We start from the raw sequence: 23164 nt of genomic DNA on the forward strand, positions 1-23164 counted from the left end.
CATACATGTTGTACATTTCAGTCCCTGCCCTCAGGGAGCTTACAATCTAAGGTGCCTAACTTACATTTGTACATACACAGGTAAATTTAGACAGGAGCCAATTAACCTACCAGCATGTCCTAAAATAATTGAGTTTGGTCATTTCAAAGCCATTGTTTCTAATCTTTAGGGACTCTTTGATGACTTCAGTACCACTGGATTGGCGCAGGGCCGATGTGGTGCCGATATTTAAAAAGGGATCAAAGTCTTTACGAAGTAACTATAGACCTGTTAGTTAACTTCTATAGCTGGGAAGATACTGGAGAGATTAATAAAAGTCCACATCGATCAGTTCTTGCTGGAAAATATTATTTTAAGACAGACAGTATGGATTCATGAAAGACAGAAGTTCTTTCATAGACCGGAGGGTTCAACATTGAGTTGGCCCACCTTTTTCAGCTATAACAGCTTTAACTCTTCTGAGAAGGCTGCCCACAAGGTTTAGGAGGGTGTCTATGGGAATGTGTGATTATTCTTCCAGAAGCACATTTGTGAGGTCAGGCACTGATGTGGACGAGAAGGCCTGGCTCGCAGTCTCCACTCTAATTCATCACAAAGATGTTCTATCGGGTTGAATTCAGGACTGTGCAGGCCAGTCAAGTTTCTGCACCCAAAACTCGCTCATTCTTGTCTTTATGGACCTTTTTATGAGCACTGGTTCAAATCATTTGACGGAGGGGGGAGGGGGGGGGGGTTATGGTGTGAGGTTGTTTTTCAGCAGTTCTCTTCTCTTCAAGTGAAGAAAATTCTTAAGGCGCCAATTACCAAGACAGTTTGGACAATTTCACGCTATCAACTTTATGGGACCAGTTTGGGGATGGCCCCTTCCTGTTCCAACATGACTGTGCACCAGTGCCCAAAGCAAGGTCCATAAAGACATGGATGAGCAATTTTGGGGTGGAGGAACTTGACTGGCCTGCACAGAGTCCTGACCTTAACCCGATAGAACATTTTTGAGATGAATTAGAGCGGAGACTGCGAACCAGGCCTTCTCGTCCACATCAGTGCCTGACCTCACAAATGCGCTTCTGGAAGAATGGTCAAACATTCCCATAGACACACTCCTAAACCTTGTGGACAGCCTTCCCAGAAGAGTTGAAGCTGTTATAGCTGCAAAAGGTGGGCCAACGCAATATGGAAACCTATGGACCAAGACTGGGATGCCATTAAAATTCATTTGTGTCTAACATCTCCCGAAGTTTCTACAAAAAGCCAGCAATGCAACAGTCTGAAACTCACTTATCTCCAGGTATGCCCTAGTTAAAATCTGCCAAAGGTTTTTAATGTTTGTGTGCATTTTTTTTTCTCCTCTTCTCCTGTAATTTTGCTGTAGCATTGGATCTTAGTAATTTAGTAATTTCACTGTTAATTATATGGAAACTGTCAAATGCTAATAGTTGATTTCACAAATTAACTAAATGGCATTTGACAGTTTCCCTCCTCCCCATACATTTAGGTTGATTATGTGTAGTCAGCTCTATAGGGTAACTAGGATTGTGAGTGATTAGACACAGCAGGAAGTCCTGCTAGAAGAAATGTTTATTACATTTAGAGATTGGGGTTACCAAGATTATATATTTAATAGTGAAATGGCTAAATTACAAAAATGTAATGATACGGGTGAAGAGAGGGAATATAATGCATGCCTTTTTGTATGCAGTGTCATGCTTATAGTGATGAAATTTTTTAAATCATTAAAAAAAACATTGGCGCATTTTAAATGGAGTATACACAGAGATAAGTGAATTTCAGACTCTTCCAATGCTGGCTTTTCATAGAAACCTGAGTTTTCAGGACATGTTAATGAGAGCAGACTTTCAGAAAAATACAAAAGTTTTTATCCGGTTGCAGTGCGTTTGCAAAAGTAGCGTGTGCACTACTTTTGGTGAGTCGCAGTGCAATTTCAGCCCCTTCAAAATGAACGGGATCAAATTGCACCGCACTGAATCGCATGTCAATCACACAAGACTACCCAGCTCTATCCTGGGGCTTAGTGTAAAGCCTCGTACACACGATCAGTCCATCCGATGAGAACGGTCCGAAGGACCGTTGTCATCGGTTAACCGTTGAAGCTGACTGATGGTCTGATGTGCCTACGCGGTCACCTACGCGGTGAAGTAAAACACAACGACGTGCTGAAAAAAACTAAGTTCAATGCTTCAAAGCATGCGTCGACTTGATTCTGAGCATGCATGGATTTTTAACCGATGGTCGCGCGTACTAACGATTGGTTTTGACCTATCGGTTAGGCGTCCATCGGTTAAATTTTAAAGCAAGTTCCTATTTTTTTGACTGAAGGTTAACTAACCGATGGGGCCCACACACGATCGGTTTGGACCAATGAAAACGGTCCATCAGACCATTCTCATCGGATGGACCGATCGTGTGTACGCGGCTTTAGGATTATGTCAGTCTGAAGCCTTGTACACACGACCGAGGAACTCGACGGGCGAAACACATTGTTTTGCTTGTCGAGTTCCTTGTTAGGCTGTCGTGGATCTCGGCGAGCCACATTTCTCCATTGCCGTCAAGGAAATAGAGAACATGTTCTCTTTTTGGCTCGACGAGATCCTCGACAGTTTCCTCGTCGAAAAGTGTACACGACCGGTTTCCTCGGCAAAAAAAAAAAAAAACAGCAAGTTTCTTGCTGGTTTTTGCCAAGAAACTCGGTCGTGTGTACGAGGCCTCAGTTGGAACAACAATGTATGGAATCGTGTGTATAATTTGCATATACTGATTGGTGGGATACATCTGTAGTTGTTGGGGGAATGGGTTTATCTTGATGGATTGTACTGGTTTCTGTCACATGCAGCTTGACAAACAACATAGTCCTTCCAAACACCATTTTTCTGTTGAAATGTGATTTGTACTATTCGCACATAGAGTTACAAGAGAATTTTGGAACAATTTTGGACTACAAATCCTTTTATTTCCTTTTTCTCTCTCATATATATCCCTCATATTGGAAGCTCAGATCATTTATTTAGATAGAATCATGTAGCAGGCAGATAGCTTGGGCTTGAAAAGATGCTGAATCGGACCAGCAAACAGCACGCCAGCTTGCCTGTGACATCATCACATCCTGGAGCCGGTCCGTGTTGTTTCCCGGTCCAATTCAGTGTCTTTTCAGCCTGGTGCTTGATATTTATACAGTATGTAAGGATTTATCAGTTTATATATATATATATATATATGGAAAGAGTGTAAAATTTCCGCACTAGGACAGGGTAGATGAGCTGCTGCCCCCTGTGTAGCCTCCCTAGGGTAGGCCAAATGAGATTGAGGTATAATAGGTTTACAGGGTGGTGGCGCTGCTTAGGTATGGTAATGGTATGTCCTTATGTTAAATCCAACTCCCCTGGGGGTTAGTAAATAATAAAGTGTCGGGTACCAGTATACGGTGGGCTCATAAGCCCCTTATAAGGGGACCATAAACAGTGGAGGCTCCATTTATGAGCCCACCGTATACTGGTACCCGACACTTTATTATTTACTAACCCCCAGGGGAGTTGGATTTAACATAAGGACACACTATTACCACACCTAAGCATAATATATATATTAGGAACAGTATTTAAATGATATGGGTATGAATTAATAAAAGCAGAAAGTTGTAAAGTATTTCATGATGGAAGATTGCATATTTTTTTATTCAAAAGTGACATCGGTGTTGGAGTCGCTTGCATGCTGTAGTGGAATAGAGTGCTGCTTTTTGTTTATATTATTTGATTGACTGCTATCACCGTTGCAAAGTAGCTGCTTGTTCATATACACTGGTGACCCTAGCGTAGATATTATTTACCTTTACTAATTACTAGACCTGAGCAATGTCACATGACCAGGGTAGCCAGCAGCTGCGAGGGAGGACAGGTAAGGTAGCTTACCTGCCCTGTCAGAGACACTTTGGGGGTTATTTACAAAAGGAAAATCCACTTTGCACTACAAGTGCAAACTACAAGTGCAAAGTGCACTTGAAATTGTACTGAAAGTGCACTCGCTGTAGATCTAAGGGGGGCATGCAAGGAAAATAAAAAAACAGCATTTTAGCTTGCACATGATTGGATAAAAAAAATCTGCAGAGCTTCCCCTCATTTCAGATCTACTCCTCAGATTTACAGCAACTGCACTTCCAAGTGCAATTTCAAGTGCACTTTGAACTTGTAGTTTGCACTTGTAGTGCAAAGTGGATTTGCCTTTCGTAAATAACCCCCATTGCCCTGCAGGGAAAATGTGAAAATGTCTCTTTAGTAATTTGCTTGTGAAATTTACTAGCCCCTTGGGACCTTTTGCATAGGATAAAACTTTCTTCAGGAATAAAGAAATGAAGCATATTATTTACAAATAAAGTACAAAGAATAGGTTGTGCTTACTGGGTAATAATGGCTGAGTGTTATAGGTGGGATAATATAAACCTCTTTCCAGGCCGTTTATATTTTCAGGCACTTCTCTGGACACCTGAAACAATGCAAAAAAGAAATTAATGAAAAATCAATATCTCTTAGATAAATGTAAATTTGATTAATGCATTTAATCTACTATGTGCTTCACAACCTCCAGGTATCTGAGTCCTTTTAAATAGCTTATCCAGTATGACCAGTAAAAAATAATGTTCTAATTATAGGCTTCATGTGTAAATATCTTCTAAACACACTAACAAAATAATGTATTACCAGTACTGTAAAACAAAATTTGTAAAACAAAGGGGGAGATTTCCTAAAACTGGTGTACACAGAATTTGATTCAGCTTTGCATAGTAACCAATCAGCTTGTAGCTTTTATTGCCAAAGCTTAATTGAAGTTAAAGGGTCACTAAAGGAAAAAAAAATGTTGCCTAAAATTAATGTCTGCAAGGTAGACAGAAAAACGAGATTCTTGCCCGTGTGTACGAGGCCTAAGGAAATTAACCTCCAATACCACTGAAGATAGACAGAGAACCACTTAAAATTATTTATACGGTGGCACCCAAGCAGCTATTTGCCATTCAAAGGTAAGTGGTGGAAATATGTCTGAAAAGTCTGAAGGCTAGTTTAGGTGTGCAGCCAGGGTGAAGTAAAAAGCAGGCGGTTGAGCCACGCTTTTTCCCCGTTCTGCAACCATCCACTTAATCAAGAATGAGCAGTTGTTCAAGGCTGTACAAGGCTCATTCAAACCCTAACCCTAAGGTGGTATTGCTGCCGAACATGACCCATTTAAGTTAATGGGGCTACCCTGCAACAGCCCTACAATGTGGTTGTGGTGCGGTCAGCATTTTCAGGGTTAAAACAGGAAGTGACATAGCAAAATATTGCCTCCTCGCTGCCTGTCAAAAACCCTCTGAAAAGTTATCTACCATTGATCACTTTCCAGAGGGACAACAAGGGCTGCCACACATGAAATCAAGCCCTTACTTGCTTGCTGCACATTTGAATTTATAAATGCTTTATCCAAGGGCTACACAAAGAAGTTGAGGCTTTTTTACATTACGCTAGTAATAACAACTAAAAACACAATCATCATTATAGGCCTATTATGTGTGCCCTGCTTGCCTGAATGCAAGGAAGCTTTCTAAAGAACACCTCCCTGTTTACAATGATTCTCTGTTGAAGTTTATGTATTTAAAAAGGAAGTAAACCCTCTTAAAAAAATCAGGAAAAAAAAACACCTGCAAGAGAAAGTCATAATAAGCTAGTATGCATAGCATAACTGCTACAGGAGTTTTGTTCAATGTTATCCTATGTGTCCATGCACATTAGGATGATATTTTGAGCTCAGCGTTTAGAGGCCGTAAAAAAAAAAAAATTCTGATTTGTGTTTATGATTGGAGCTAAACTCTGTACAAATTTTTCTGCCAAGAGAACTGGCATTTTTTTTAGCCCAGTATGCATTGGGTACACAGGCGTTTGAGTCAAATGTCTGAAGACATTTGTTTGGGGAGCTGCTTTTCTCCCCATACAGTGAGGCAAAAAATTATTTGATCCCCTGCTTATTTTGTACGTTTGCCCTCTGACAAAAAAATGATTAGTCTATCATTTTAATGGTAGGTTTATTTTAACAGTGAGAGACAGAATAATGACAACAAAAATCCTGAAAAACGCATTTAAAAAAAGCTATAAATTGATTTGCATTTTAATAAGTGAAATAAGTATTTGACCCCCTATCAATCAGCAAGATTTCTGCCTCCCAGGTGTCTTCTATACAGGTAATGATCTGAGAGTAGGAGCACTCTCTTAAAGGGAGTGCTCTTAATCTCAGCTTGTTACCTGTATAAAAGACAGCTGTTCACAGAAGCAATCAATCAGATTCCAATCTCTCCACCATGGCTAAGACCGCAGAGCTGTCCAAGGATATCAGGGACAAGATTGTAGACCTACACAAGGCTGGAATGGGCTACAAGACCACTGCCAAGCAGCTTGGTGAGAGGGTGACAACAGTTGGTGCGATAATTCGCAAATGAAGAAACACAAAATAACGGTCTGGGGCTTCATGCAAGATCTCACCTCGTGGAGTTTCAATGATCATGAGAATGGTGAGGAATCATCCCAGAGCTACGCAGGAGAATCTTGTCAATGATCTCAAGGCAGCTGGGACCATAGTCACCAAGAAAACAATTGCTAACACACTATGCTGTGAAGGATTGAAATCTTGCAGCGCTCGCAAGGTCCCCCTGCTCAAAAAAGCACATGTACAGGCCTGTGTAAAGTTTGCTAATGAACATCTGAATGATTAAGAAGAGAGCTGGGTGAAAGTGTTGTGGTCAGATGAGACCAAAATCGAGTTCTTTGGCATCAACTCAACTCGCCGTGTTTGGAGGAGGAAAATTTTTGCCTATGACCCCAAGAACACCATCCCGCCGTCAAACATGGAGGTGGAAACATTATGCTTTAGGGTGTGTTTTTCTGCTAAGGAGACAGGGCAACTTCACTGCATCAAAGGGACGATGGACGGGGCCATGTACCATCAAATGTTGGGTGAGAACCTCCTTCCCTCAGCCAGGGATTTTGAAATGGGTCATGGATGGATATTCCAGCATGACAATGACCCAAAACCCATTGCCAAGGCAACAAAGGAGTGGCTCAAGAAGAAGCAGATTAAGGTCCTGGAGTGGCTTAGCCAGTCTCTAGACCTTTATCCCATAGAAAATATGTGGAGGGAGCGGAAGGTTCAAGCTACCAAACGCTTTACCAAATGTCAGCCTTGAAACCTTAAAGCAGAGGTGCACCCGATTTATTTTTTTTTTTTTTAAAGCCAGCAGCTACTAATAGTGCAGCTGCTGATTTTTAAAAAAATGGACACTTACCTGTCCAACGCGCCCGCGATGTCGGCAGCCCTGACCTCAGTGATGGAATCAGGAAGTGAAGAGTTGCGGCTTCACTGCCCGGTTCCCTACTGCGCATGTGCGATTCGCACGGTGCATCTTAACTGGTCCCCGCTCTCCTGGGACCAGTGTGTTTCCCAGAAGACAGCGGGGAGGTGTGTGAAGTGGTTTGATTCCTCCCACGGGATTCTATTCCCGGAAGTGGGTACAAATACCCCCCTGAAAGGTGCCAAATGTGACACCAGGGGGGGTCCGAAAAGCGGAAGTTCCATTTTTGGGTTGAACTTCGCTTTAATGACTCAGAGAGGATCTGCAAAGAGGAGTGGGACAAAATCCCTCCCAAGATGTGTGCAAACCTGGTGGCCAACTACAAGAAACGTTTGACCTCTGTGATTACCAACATTGATTTTGCCACCAAGTACCAAGTCATGTTTTGTGAAGGGGTCAAATATTTATTTCACTCATTGTATTTTTTTATTTTTTATGTTAATCTGTCTCTCACTGTTAAAATAAACCTACCATTAAAATTATAGGCTGATAATTTCTTAGTCTAGTCAGTGGGCAAACGTATAAAATCAGCAGGGGATCAAATACTTTTTTTCCTCACTGTACCATTCAAGGAAAAGCCAAAAGTAGACTGATAGCTAGATAGACTTAAGCCCCATACACATGGCCAGGAATCCCATCTGTTTGAAAACTGTCAGTTTTCCCAATGGGATTCCTGACAAGCTTGCCTTGAAAAGCCATGAATACACACAGCCACATAAAAGACCCGCTGTTCTTTTGAATGGCAAGAACACGGTGACGTCAAAGACTACGACGAGCGGGCTAAACTACGTTCTATGCTACCGCGCATGTGTCAAATTGTTATCGAGCATGTGCGGTTTATTTCCCCTTCAGGTAAGCATACAGATGGCCGGTTTTCTCGGAGGGAAACACTCTATTTTTTTCCAGCAGTTTTCCAGTCGGGAAAACAGCTAGGGGGCATACACCCGGCCGGGATTCCCGGACAAAAGCTCTCATGGCAGTTTTCTTGCTGGGAAAACCAGTCGTGTGTACAAGGATTTATAAGAAGGTCTGAATGATGTCAACTGTACAATAGGTTAGAAGTATTTGTAAACACATTTAGAATGATCTCAGAGATGTCTCAAAACTGATTTCAAATACAAGCTGAATGCAGCTGAAGGCATGCTGCATTTGCTCATGTGGGGCTTTTGTGGATGGGCCTGGCCCATGCATGCTGTGTTTTCTTTTGAATGTAGATACACTTAAAGCGGAGTTCCAGCCTTTTTGGATGTTTATTAAAAGTCAGCAGCTACGAAAAGTAGGGGTGCAACGGATCGTCACCGATCCGTGATCCGAACGGGCCACCCCGTTCGGATCGGCACACCCCGCGATCCGCGGAGCGCTCCGGAGCCTAGGCCTAGGAAAGTCCCCGGCTTCGGCCTAGCTCCGGAGCGGCGGCCATCTTGCTCCACCCAGTCTGCTTGCCAGAGCCCAGCGTGACACGCCTCCCCGCCTCCCCGGGGAGGCGTGTCACGCTGTGCACTGGGCTCTGGCAAGAAGACATGGAGAGGGAATATTAGCAGAGAAGCACTAGTGTGAGAGGAGGGGGGGGGGGGGGAAGAGCACATTTCAGGGGTGGATTAAAGAGGAAGCAGGTGAGGCTGTTTGGGACTTGTTAAAAGTACAATCTTGATGTTTTTACAGCTATATATATATATATATATATATATATATATATATAGCTGTAAAAACATCAAGATTGTACTTTTAACAAGTCCCAAACAGCCTCACCTGCTTCCTCTTTAATCCACCCCTGAAATGTATGTGTGTGTATATGTATATATATATATATATATATATATATATATATATATATATATATATATATATATACAATTTTTTTTTTTTGGACCAATGAAAACACCCTTTTTTTTTTTGCGCTGATCCGAAAATGATCCGATCCGTGACTCCTGATCCGAGGATCGATCCGATCCGTGAGTTTTTTGATCCGTTGCACACCTAACGAAAAGCATAGCTGCTGGCTTTTAATAAACATACACTTACCTGCTCCACTGTCCAGCTCCACTCTGCTCCTCTCCCCCCTCTCCGCCGGTGCCTCCATCCTAACTGTGGGCACCCGGCCGCGACAGCTTTCGGCTTCAGGACCGGGCACTCACTGCGCATGCGCGAGTGGCGCATGCTCTACCTGATTGGACAGGTGATCGCCTGGGACCTGTCACGTGTCCCAGGCGATCGCCTACAGGGAGGGGCCGCCAAAAGGCGATATGACGTATCGCCTTAGTGGTCCCTGGGAAGAAGGAGGAAGTGGGACAGGAAGTTCAACTCCTCCTGAAGCCCCCACTCCCCCCCCCCCAAAAATGACATGCCAAATGTGGCATGTAAGGGGGTGAGGAGTGGATTAAGCGGAAGTTACACTTTTGGGTGGAACTCCGCTTTAAGTGCAACACACAGTGGGAGATTTACTAAAACTGGAGCACTCAGAATCAGGTGTAGCTGTGTATAGTGGGCAATCAACTTCTAACTTCAGCTTCTTCAGTTAAGCTTTGACAATAAAACCTGGAAGCTGATTGGTTTCTATGCAGAGCTGCACCAGATTTTGCACTATGCAGTTTTAGTAAATAACCCACAGAAGGGGATGCGGCTGTGTTTGGCCTGATTCCTTGCGATGCTAACAGATCTGGACAAGACCTGCTGCATCCAAAGACAAGCCAAAACTAAACAGATTAAATGCATCTTCCACACAGTGAAGCCTCGTACACACGACCGAGGAACTCGACGGGCGAAACACATCGTTTTCCTCGTCGAGTTCCTTGTTAGGCTGTCGAGGAACTCGACAAGGCAAGTTTCTCCATTCCCGTTGAGGAAAAAGAAGACATGCTCTCTTTTTGGCTCGACGGGATCCTCGACAGTTTCCTCGTCGAAAAATGTACACACGACCGGTTTCCTCGGCAAAAAAAAAAATCGGTCGTGTGTACGAGGCCTTAAAGTAAAAGAACATTTTGAGTGTTTAGTGTGCTTCAAACCCAAATCAAATGCAGAAAAACAAAGCCCATTAACACAAGCTCTTAGGCCTCGTACACACGACCGAGTTTCTCGGCAAGAAACTTGCTGGGAGATATTTTTTTGCGGAGGAAACCGGTCGTGTGTACATTTTCGTCGAGGAAACTGTCGAGAAACTCGACAAGCCAAAAAGAGAGCATGTTCTCTATTTCCTTGACGGGAATGGAGAAAATTGGCTTGTCGAGTTCCTCGACAGCCTAACAAGAAACTCGACGAGGAAAACGATGTGCTTCGCCCGTCGAGTTCTTCGGTCAAGTGTACGAGGCTTCACACTGTTTTCATATGACTGACAGTTACAATCGAGTTTCAGAATTACAACAGTAATTTTATTGGTCAACAGAGGACTCCCATGTATTTACAGATCCCCAATAGCTACCAAAATTGTAAAAAAAAAAGTGTGTGGGACAGAAGTATACACTAAAGTGCAGAGGGGGAAATAAAGGTACATAATTAAATAACTGAGAAAAGGAGCATTATTTTCAAGCAGAAAATGCTTTAAAAGGTAACTTGGGCAGAATAAAAAAAAAAATACTAATAACTATATCTATTTCAGGTAATTAATGTTGCTTTGGGCAATCATTAGGCAGTGTCTAGAGAAATTACATATAGAATATTGTATCTTACATTTTCCAGGGCAACAAATAATCAATTTCTATAGACAAGTAGGCATAACAGAACAGCAGCTCACTCAGGCATTACAATTGCTGCATGGTATGAATATCAAGCAAGTAAATAAGACTCTCCCCTAGACAGGAAACCCTCTGTGGTCTGCCTACCTGCTGAACTGATTGCTCTACCTGTTCCTAGGAAACATGTGAAAATTCTACAACACTATGAAATATGCTAATGCTATATAAACAAAATGTACATGGATTAAAAAAATATATATGATTGGTATCAATATGTATAGTAAGTATACCATGTTCTTGTGACATATGCACAAGTAACCAGGTTTCCAACAGATGCCAATGCTCCTTCTTAATTCCTAGTTTAATAGTAACAGAAATAAATACATGTTCACAATTTTTTTTTTTAAATGTCGCCACATCACTGATAGGAATTTGATCTCTGCTTCCATACCTGAGTCCAGCTGATGTTTATGGTTCGTAGCCTAGTAGAAAGTTTCTCTCTGTCCTGGGCACTAAGGCACTTCAAAGCCAAAATATCCGGTGCGGCACAATTTAGCCACTCTACTTTCTCACTCTGGGTTCCCAGATCTTTATTTAATGCCTGAAGAGGGCACAAGAGAGCTTTATTTCCACTGATCGCATACATCTCAATTCAATTCAATACATACGTCTCAATTCAATTCAAATTCAATAAAAACTTTCAGAGTTGCATAGACTATTAGAATTTAATAGACATGTATTACTTGTTTCACATTTATTGTATAAGTTGCATTTAAAGACATTTAAAGTACCGGAAAAGCAATGTTTTTACAAGCAGGCATGGGGCCCATCAGCAAAATCATCACAGCAACCCCAGAATCTGCAACGTCTATGTTAAATCAATGTTATTATTGATGTCTGTGCTATTCTATAACAATAACTTACAATACAGGATTAAGAAATCATCAAGTTGTATTGAGCTTCATTTGCCATCAAGCTTCTAAGCAACTGCATTGTCTGCTCTGGCTGCATTTATGCTCAACTCTTTAACCACTTCAGCTCCGGAAGGTTTACCCCCTTAGGGCTCTTTCACACATGCAGACCAAATGTCCGCTTTTACATCCATCCGTTTACGGATGAAAAAGGGACATATTGTTGTTTTATTATTTGATTTTAATTGTGATACATATTTTATATTGTTACTATGTTAATTTATGCCTGTAACACTCGGTCCTGTTGTGAATTGTTAAGGTCTGGAAGCGTTTCGATACCTTCGGGGGATTCTACGCTATACAAGCAATAAGCAATAATCCCTATGAGATTGCGTGTGTCAGCGGATGTTCATCCGGGTCCGCAATCCTCCGATTCTGCAGACGGAGGCAAACTCATGTTCATCCGATCCCCCCCATAGGGGAGAGCGGAGATCTGACAGGGCGGTCCCTGCACAGTGTGCGGGGACTGCCCTGTCATCCGCCGACTCAGCGGGGATCAGCGTAGCACAGCGTATACACATTGTATTACATAGAATAAAGCAGTAATAGGTATCAGGAGAGGAGATGGGACATTTGTAAGAATAGTTAGATTAAGTCCCCTTTCACACTTATACGACTTGTCTCACGATTTTAGACTTCAAGTCATTCTCCATGATTTTCAATGACTTCCATTCATATTGACACGACTTTAAGTCGTGCCGACTTCAAAGTAGTCCCTGCACTACTTTGGTCCAACTTCCATGCGAGTTGATGTCCATAGACCTCAATGTTAAACCCTCAAGTAGCATGCAAATAGTACCTGAATAATATAGACACGATTTCAGTACGATTTCAGTACGACTTTGTAAGGCTGGGTTCACACTACGGTTTTCCCGTCCGTCAGCCGCATACGATTTATATGGAAAACCGTATGCGGCTGAAACGGACGGGAACGTATGGAACCGCACACATGTGCGTTTTCCATTAACATTAATGTTAAAGGAAAACGTATGCGTTTGCCATACTGTCTTAAAAACGACCGCAAAACCGTGGTTGAACACGGTTTTGCGGACGTTTAAAAAACGTTTTGCCAGCAAATCGTACGCACCCGGATGCATCTGAGTGCATACGATTTGCAATGCATTCTCTATCTATACGTTTTCCAGTCCGGGCCCGTACGTTTTCAATACTGAAATCGTATGCGGCTGACGGACGGGAAAACCGTAGTGTGAACCCAGCCTAAGTACAGGCTGTAAGCACAAGTTGGTTTTTGACCCTTGTCCCACCCAATCATTTCAACATAGTAGCCCCTCCCAAGTGCATTTTTCTAGCACACATTCACTTCCTGGTTATTCCCTCAGGAACAATGTGCTTCAAACAGGTAAAAAAAAAAGAGATGTCCTTGTCCTTCGCTTCTCCTCCTCCTCTTCCTCATGCACTGCTGCAGCAGCAATGACAACTGCTGTGGCAATATATTGAGTAGCAAACATTGTCTGTCACAACACACCACACCACAACAACCAGGAAGAAAACAGGAACTGGAAACAACTATGGAAGGAAAACAAATTACCTCACACCATGTATGTTTTCATTGGTTAATGCCAAAGTTGTGGCAAAGTAGTACTGATCCAAAATCGTGGCAAAATCGCGGCAAAGTCGCACGACTTTGAAGTCGTACAAGTGTGAAAGGGCCCTAAGTAATAGAGTTAGTCAGGAATTCCACTTTAATGTGTTTAATCTTTGCAGTGTGGGCATAGATTTTTAATTTTCCTGGAGTTGGACTTTAAGTAAAGAACAAATTGTATAGAAATTTGAAGCAAATACTTTAAGTTATTTGATGCTGAAAAGAGTATGTACAATCAGAGTGTGATAAGAATTTACAAGCATCCAGAGAAAAAAGTATGATATAGAGCAGGGATATGCAATTAGCAGACCTCCAGCTGTTGCAGAACTACAAGTCCCATGAGCCATAGCAAGACTCTGAAAGCCACAAGCATGACACCCAGAGGCAGAGTCATGATGGGAATTGTAGTTTTGCAACATCTGGAGGTCCACTAATTGCATATCCCTGATATAGAGTGAAATAAAGACTGTCTAAAGTTGAAGTTTAATTTAAAATATATATTTAGAGAACACTAAAGATAACAAAAACTGAAATAATGCAATCTAGTCTGTATGATTGGTATTTCACTAAGAATTTTGATTTTTCAGCAGCTACTCCTTGTGACCTCTATTCAGTTTGCTTTATCTGAACAAAAATACAATGCGCGCAAACACTCCGAGAACACCTGCAGATTCAGTGCAACTAAACAAATGTTTGTTCAGACCTTTGAGAAGCCCATTCTGAGACTGTGTAAAGTAAAGTTCAACTAGGTAGCCTTTGGATAGAAAAAAATGTGATTCAAGGACACACGCAGGACTGTTTTTCCTGTCTGGAGGTTAACAACTAAACATTTTGACAGCTTTTTGCTTGAAGTCTTTTTTCTTTACTGAATCAGTAAAGTTATAAAGAAAATACACTCTTTATGTGTCTTCACTGTCATTATCAAAGCACTTTGTATAGGAGATTGTCAGAAGGCAGCCATTACTAATAGCCAAGGACATTTAAACAATAAGTGTGCTGGCAACCAGATGGATTTGGTCACATGCACAGAAGGAATTTGCTTTGACCCCGCGTATTTTAAGCTTTTTTTGAACGGCGCATGCGCCGTTCGTAAAAAATCCCAGTGCGCATGCTCAAAAATCCGCCATAAAACGTCATTGCTTTCGACGTGAACATAAATTACGTCCAGCCCTATTCGCGAACGACTTACGCAAACGACGAAAATTTTCAAAACTCGGCGCTGGAACGACGGCAATACTTAACATTAGCTACGCCTCATATAGCAGGGGTAACTATACGCCGGAAAAAGCCGAACGCAAACGCCCTAAAAAAAAAATCGCCGGGCGGTTGTTCGTTTCTGAATCAGCGTAAATACTAATTTGCATATTCCTCACATAAAAATACGGAAGCGCCACCTAGCGGCCAGCCTGAAATTGCAGCCTAAGATAAGACGGTGTAAGACACTTACACCTGTCGGATTTTAGGGATATCTATGCATAACTGATTCTCTGAATCAGGCGCATAGATACGACCGACCACACTCAGAGATACGACGGTGTATCAGGAGATACGCCGTTGTATCTCTTTTCTGAATCCGGGCCAGTGTTTCCATTGTTTGACGGGAGTGTATCTTTAACTTCACTAGATTTAAATGTATGTTTAAGTAAACACAGTGGGGTTGATTTACAAAAACTGGAGAGCGCAAACTCGAATGCAGCTGTGCATAGAAACCAATCAGCTTCTAACTTAGGTGATTGGTTCTATGCAGAGCTGCACCAAATTTTGCACTCTCCAGTTTTAGTAAATCAACCCCATTGTAATATTTGATGCGATGCAGGAACCAGCACGATTACAGCGCCTGTTCTCGTATCTCCCCTCTTCCGCAGGCAGTTCACACTGCCTTGTGCGAACCGCGAACAAAGTTAATGACACCCCCAGTTTTGTTCCCAGATCGCAATGCGAACTGTGAACTCGCACAGGAATTGGATGGCATAGGTGAGAACACCCAATGCGTTCCGCTTCTAGTGCGGGGAAAAACAAGTCCCTGCACTATTTTCTGTGCGAGTCTAATGCAAGATTAGCCATACAACTGTATAGCTGAACTCGCATTGCTCAAAGATCGCATGTGATCGTCACCACAGTGTGGGTGCGAATCACATGCGATCTCTGAGATCTCATTAGTGTGAACCCAGGCTCAAAATAAGTTTGTATAGCATAGTATTTTGTACCCTGCTAAGAACTCCTCATAACATCATAGCATAGCTTCAGTGGCATTATCTCTGACACAAGAAGAAGAGTTATGGAAAGCATGGGGTTAAGACTTGAACTCATTCAATTAACTGCAGTAGAATCAAATTGCAGTAATGCACATCAATCAAAATGTATTTTACTGAAATCAGACTAATACAAGGAGGATACTGATTGATTACAATGCTCTATAGGTGTCGTCAACCTGTTAGCCATCAGGTCATTGACAGAAAACCTCTGCAGCAACTATGAAGCACCTTATGTATTACCTTTAGTGTGTTCAGCTTTTCTTTATTATCAAGTGCAGGATTCACTCTAGTTACGCTTGTGGCCTGCTCCAGCCAAATGATAAACTCTTCCATTTTTCTCCTGTATTCACTAAGTGCAGGATTCTCCTCTTTTAACCTTGTCATAAAGTAAAGAAGACACTGTTAGAAAACAACTGAGAACAGCAAAGCAACACATGCAATGTGGGTTTGATTAATGGAAAAATTTGTATTGCTCACAACTCTTAACCTTCCTGGCGGTATGATTATTTACGATTTTAGGTGCTAAAAGCGGTACAATTATTTGCAGGGAAATTTGGCATTTTATATTGTAGGCCTGTAATTTTTAGGAATAACTCACTTAAATCTGACCAAACAGGAGTCTAGTAGGTATCCCGGGTATGACATTTTTTTAAAAACAAAATTATAATATAATAAATAATTCTAACAAATAATAATATAATTATAATAAAAATTATTCAATAATGTAATCAACTCAAAATCACTGAAATTTGCTCAGTTGCAGAATTGTCGCTGTCATTACTTTTATTTTTTTATGAGGAATTTCCCCACAAATCGCTATCGCACAATTCTGCAAGTGATTATAATTTATTATCGCTGTTTTCTAGCTGCTCTAAAACCATTTTTGACATAAAGGGACACTTTTGGTTGCTATGGACAATCTACAGTTTGCAGGCAGAAAGAACAGTTTTTATTATATAAAAGAACATGTAGGGCACTGGGCAGACCACTAGGGACAAGGGGGGTGTGTATTTTTTACATACAGTACTGTACTGTAATCTATAAGATTACAGTATACTGTATGTAAGGTGTTTGTTTACCTTTTTGAATTTGGCGCCGTTCTCCGCTCCCGTGCGTCGTAACGTCGCAGGGAACGGAGATCGGCGGCACACAGAGGCACTGTGTGAATCACACAGCGCGATGGCATCGCTGGATCCAGGGACAAGGTAAGTAAACACTGCCTATGGATGCTGCGAGGCGAGCCCGAGTCTGACTCGGGGTTACCGATCGCAGCACAAAAATGTAACACCTAGTCAGACTCGGGAATACCGCCAGGGGGGTTAAAGTGATTGTAAAGGGGAAAAACATTTTTTTTATATACTTACCTGATCTGTGCAATGATTTTCTCCGGTCTCTTGTTAGCGCTCTGGGCCCCTCCCCCTTGACAAGTGGCACCATACTGTGCCGACTCATACTGAGCGTGGATCAGCCCTGCCTCACTGGCTGTGATTGACAGCAGGGAGAGCCAATGGCTCCTGCTGTTGCACCCAGTCAATCAAGAGGGAGAGACCCTAGGCTCTTGTGCACATAGCTGGATCGAGATCAATGTTAGGTAAGTATTAGGGGGGTTGAGGGGAGCGCTGCACACTGAAGGTTTTTTACCTTCATGCATAGAATGCATGAAAATAAAAAAAACTTAAACCTTTATAACCACTTAAAGGCTGCTACCCCCGGACCGAATATTGGCCGGTTCAACAGAAACTGGCCAACATTCGGCCCATTTGTACAGCAGCCTCTCTGACAGAAGCCCATCTAAAGACTGGCTTTTATCAAATGGGCATGCAGTTAAACCAGCATCTGATCAGCGCTTGCAGCCAATGTCTGTGAGCGCTGATCAGTGTGTTCTGGGGCAGTCCCCCTGTCAGAACACAATAGCTCTGCAAGTAGATTGCTGCTCCAACATCTTTTAGCTGGTACGGCGATCTCTCAGTTTTTTTTTGTTCAGCCTGCTGGGTTGTATGGAAAAAAATACCCTGTATATACCGAACATTAACCATAGCAACATTTTTTTTTTTTTTTTTTTTTTAGCCTGCATTTGTAGAATTAATCTAATGACACTTGGAAATATTTTTAGACCCTTCCGGTTCCAATAAAAAAGGCAATGTGTGAAACATTCCACAACTGGATGGCTATTTCAAAAGACATGGGAAAAGCATCCAAAAGAACAGGTTAAGTTGTATAACTGGCTTGTACATTATAGTTTTAGTGACTAGATTCCCAACCTGTTTACTTATTTCAATTATGTATAGCACCTTTAGTAAAATATATACCTACAAAGGATGCATCCATGTGGCAAAACTATTAAATAATGTTATGCACTTGTAAAAATATGAAGAGAATCACAAAAAATATTTGAAGCCAAAGGGCAAGGGGCAGATCAAATGGCTAAAACCTAAACGGCTGGACTAGACAGTGGAAGCCCACAAATCCTATACATGTCAATCGTTACATACCTTTGCTGCCTCTCCATGACCTCTGACTTTATGGCACCCCAGCGTTTGTTCAGGCTCGCCAGTTTCTCCTGTAAGAAGACTCCATCTGCAGAAGACAGATGCTGTATGATCCCTTCCCCACTCTGGTTAAGAATGGTAAAGCTGAGCTGGTGACTGCTGACTCCTTCTTCGAGCTCCTGTGACAGTAAAGCAAAATACAAATAATTCCAACTTCATAGGCCTACTGGTCTCTGCCATACATATGAATTTCTACACAATGGCAAATACATGCACAGATGAAAAATAATCTTCTTTAGCAAAGCTCTGTTTGCACTGCTGCACAGAAAAGTGTTTTGATCTGTTCAAACTGGTAAAGAAAAAATGACACCCATGAAATTAAGTTCAGTTTGAACTAAAACACAGAAATTATCTTATCTAGTTGTTGCAATAATTGAACATTTAAGATACTACTTGCTTTGTGGATGTACAGCAACAAGGAATTATGATATGTTTTATAGTTTATAGGGGAAATAATAATTTATTGCGTTATAGACAAAGGTATTTCCATAATATCACAAATTTGAGGCAGAATTTGATCTGGATTATCATGGGCAAAGACAATGACTATTACTAACTTTACTTAATTTAGAATTTCTTCCTTACCTTTGCAATACAAATGTCTCTCATTAACACTAAATTACTGGTCAAAAATGTAGGTAAAGAACACAATGATCCAGTCAAATGAGGCCCCGTACACACGTCCGAGAAACTCGACGGGCAAAACACATCATTTTGCTTATCGAGTTCCTTGTGAAGCCGCTGAAGATCTCAGCGAGCCAAGTTTCCCCATTGCCTAACGAGGAAATAGAGAACATGTTCTCTATTTGGCTAGACGAGTTCCTCGTCGGTTTCCTCAGCCAAAAGTGTACACACGACCGGGTTTCTCGGCAGAATATGTCTCCGATCGAGTTTCTGACTGAATTCTGCCGAGAAACTCGGTCGTGTGTACGGGGCCTGAGTGAGTGAGTGAAAAACGTATATAGCGCAGCACATGCGAACTAAATCGCCTCTGGGCGCTCGTTGTCCATTTCTCCTTTGTCATCAAAAGAGATGGGTTTTGATCTTTCTTCTAAAGGCCAAGTGGTTCTCCTCCAACCAAATGCTGGTTGGTAAAGCGTTCCATAGTCTGGGACCTTGGACCGCAAATCTTCTTTCTCCTTTGGACTTGAATCTGGCTTTGGGTATCTGGAGTAGATTTTGGTTGGTGGATCGCAGAACGCGATTGGGGTTTTGAGCTTTTAGTTTTTCGCATAGATATTGGGGGGCATTTCCTTGAATACACTTATGTGTCAGACAGAGTGCTTTAAAAGCAATTTTGTCTTTTACTGGCAACCAGTGAAGGCTTCTCAGTGAAGGTGAGATTGATTCCCATGGTTTTTTCCCAGTCACAAGTCTGGCGGCCGTATTTTGAACGACTTGCAGACGGGTGATTTGGGAGTCCCAGATAGAGGGCATTTGCATAGTCCAGTCTGGAGTTGACAATTGTTCCCAACACGACTGCAATGTCTTCTTTGGGAATAAAAGGAATAAGTCTGCATAGTAGGCGCAGCAGATGATGCAATCCGCTGATTACTGACCCTATTTGTGCATCCATTGTCATGTAGGTGTCAAACATGACTCTGAGACTTTTGACTTTGGCGCTAGGGGTGATGGTTTCGCCCATAATGGGTGGGGGTGTCCAAGTTGTTGCCAGTTGATTTTTTCGACTGGCGTGAAACAGGAGAAGTTCTGTTTTTGAACTGTTGAGTTTAATATAACTCTTTGTCATCCAGTCTTCTATCAAAGAGAGGGATTTCTCTAGACTGAGATGATGATCCTTTTTGTTGCAGATGCGAAAATACAGTTGTGTATCATCTGCATAAGAGTGGTAAAGTAACTCTTGGCTACTGATGATTTCAAAGAGAGGGCGGAGGTAGATGTTGAACAGCACCGGCGATAAAGGGGATCCTTGAGGGACTCCGCAGGACACAGTGCGTTTTTCAGAAGTGAAAGGCTCCAATTTCACTATTTGTGATCGGTTTTTCAAAAAAGAGGAAAACCAAGATAGATCACCTTCCGCGACTCTGGCTACTTCAGCTAGCCGAGTCAGTAATAGTTTGTGGTCTACCGTGTCGAAAGCTGCGCTAAGGTCCAACAGTACTAGAAGGCAAGATTCTCCTTCGTCTGCGGCCTCGAGAGTGTCATCCCATATTTTGAGTAGTGCTGTTTCTGTCCCGTGTCCGGGACGGAAACCCGATTGAAATGGATAGAGCAAATTCTTGGTGTCTAAGTGATGTTGCAGCTGTTGTACCACTACTTTCTCCATTACCTTGGAGAGGACATTTAGGCCTGTTATAGGACAATGGTGTTTTGGGTCTTTGGGGTATGAGCAATAATATATAAGGCTGGCACTGTAAGAAAATATTGTTTGCTATTGCTTCTCTAGAGGTTAGCTGGCAAGGAGATGTCTGCATGACCCACCTTCCTTCTCATCCCATCACCATGAATGCTTGGGTGACCTGACTTATGTTTAAACCTAATGCTCTGCAGAAATACTTCTTAAAGGGGTTGTAAAGGTTTGTTTTTTTTATTTTCTAAATATGTTTCTTTAAGCTAGTGCATTGTTGGTTCACTAACCTTTTCCTACGATTTCCCTTCTAAATGTTTTTTTTCTTTGTCTGAATTTATCACTTCCTGTTCCTCCTCACTAAGCTAGCCCCCATCATCCAAACCGTTCTGGCTGGGGGTTAGTCGGTGTGCTCGTCCCCTCCCTTGGGAATACATCCCTGCGGGGAGATGCTGTGATCACATGCATAATGCCTTAGAAATGAGCAGCGCAAGAGGAAACCAGGGACAGCACTTACCGTATTTATCAGCATATAGCATGCACTTTTTCCCCCTGGGAATCAGGGTCAAACCATGTGTGCGTGTTATACATTGATTCATGGCTGTCTCGGAGTAGAAAGAGGGGGTGAGTGCCACCGGATTACACAGAGCCCTGATCTCCTGTGTACCAGTCACACACAGTCCCACCTCCTGATCCGGCATTGGACCACTGTTCTGTCTATCATAGGAGCTGGGTACACAGGAGATCGCTGCTCTGTGTAATTTGGCACTGGTGAGGCTGCATCGATTGGAAAAAGGTGAGGCTGCAGATGGGTACTGATCAGGCTGCATTGATGGGCAATAGAGAGGCTGCATATGGGCATTGATCAGGCTGCATTGATGAGCAAATGTGAGGCTGCACAAGGGCACTGAGCAGTCTGCATTGATGGGCAATTGAGAGGCAGCAGAAGGCCACTGAGCAGGCTGCATTGATGGGAAATGGAGAGGGTGCAGATGGGCACTGAGCAGGCTGCACTGGTGGGCAATAGAGAAGCTATAGATGGGCACTAAATAGGCTGCATTGATGGGCAAAGGCGAGGCTGCAGTAGGGCACTGAGCAGGCTGCAATGATGGTCAATGGAGAGGCTGCATTGATGGGCACTGATCAGGCTGCATTGATGAGCACTGATAAGGCTGGATTAATGGGCTGTGACCCTTATTTTGCTTCAAAATTCCTTATTGAAAATGTAATTTTTTTCCTGAAACTTCCCTTCTAAAATTAAGGTGCGTTTTTCACGCCTGTGTGTGTGTTATATGCCAATAAATACAGTACTTTTTAAAGATAATTATTCCACTACAGTTTTCTGTTTATTAATCCATTCCAACAAAACTGCTAACAAAACATGATGTTAACACTGCTCACAAAGGCTTTGGTTCCTGCTTAGCAGTACCATACAACAGGTTCAATTCGCAAAGCTAGAACACTATAAAGGTTTCTTGTGTTCCAAAAATTACAGTTATTTTAGTATACAGCCAATAGATAAATAGATGCAGTTGCAAAATGAAAATGCTTAGAATGTTAGAACTTTGGGAATTGAGCCTAATAAAAGTTATTTACTGATCCTGTTATCTGCATGTCCATCAGACTGCTCAGACCACTACAAAAAACGTGTAAGTTACTCATCAAGTGTGCTAACTACACATGTAGATGGCCAGTAAAAGGAGAATCAATAATTCTGTATATGTGATTACCTTGTAAAATCATTCTCTCCTGTTTCCACGTACCTCTGTTTGCTCTTTGTTGCAATGTGAATGTAAAGGATTTTCTGACTGATAAAATGCTTCATTTGGCAATTTTGGTAGAAATTATTTTAAGTTTAAACTACACAACTAATCGGCCTAATGGATGAGCCACGCATGGTAAAGGATTCTAGTGTTACTAATGCTCCCAGTAAAGTTTTATCAAGAAAGCAAGAAACAAAAGATAGTGGGCCATATTCTCAGAAGAGTTACGGCGGAGTATCTCAGGAAACTCCGTCGTATCTCTCTTTTTTGACCCGCGTATCTATGCGAGTGATTCCTAGAATCATTTTCGCATAGATACGCTGTAGATCCGACAGGTGTAAGTCACTTACACTGTCGGATCTTAAATGTAATCCGCCGCCGGCCGCTAGGTGGCGTTTACGTTCAGGTCTCATTTGTTTATGCAAATGAGCCTGATACGCCGATTCATGAACGAAATCGCGTCGCGTAACCGTCGCTTACGTCGTTTGCGTAAACGTAAGGTTACCCCTGCTATATGAGGGGTAACCTTACGCCAGTCCCACGTATGCCATATTAAGTATGGCGTCGGATCCGCGTTGTCTTTTCCCGTCGGGTACGTCGTTTTCCTAAGTCGTTCTTGAATACGACTTTACTTCAATGGCGCACACGTCGGCGTCATTGACGTTT

General features: G+C 42.2%; 1 protein-coding gene across 8 annotated transcripts in view; it reads right to left on the minus strand.

Annotated features, from left to right (window-relative positions):
• UTRN (utrophin) overlaps window positions 1-23164 on the minus strand; it is a 910930-nt gene that overhangs the window by 527387 nt on the left and 360379 nt on the right. For all 8 annotated transcript variants that reach the window (XM_040350827.1, XM_040350824.1, XM_040350828.1 and 5 more), the window contains 4 exons: window positions 18371-18546; window positions 16119-16254; window positions 11501-11650; window positions 4410-4494 (listed from right to left, as the gene is read on the minus strand). In XM_040350827.1, the coding sequence (XP_040206761.1) occupies window positions 4410-4494; window positions 11501-11650; window positions 16119-16254; window positions 18371-18546 (547 nt within the window). The remainder of the gene's footprint in view (window positions 1-4409; window positions 4495-11500; window positions 11651-16118; window positions 16255-18370; window positions 18547-23164) is intronic.

The sequence above is a fragment of the Rana temporaria genome, chromosome 4 (genome assembly GCF_905171775.1).
Source record: "Rana temporaria chromosome 4, aRanTem1.1, whole genome shotgun sequence".
NCBI lineage: Eukaryota > Metazoa > Chordata > Amphibia > Anura > Ranidae > Rana > Rana temporaria.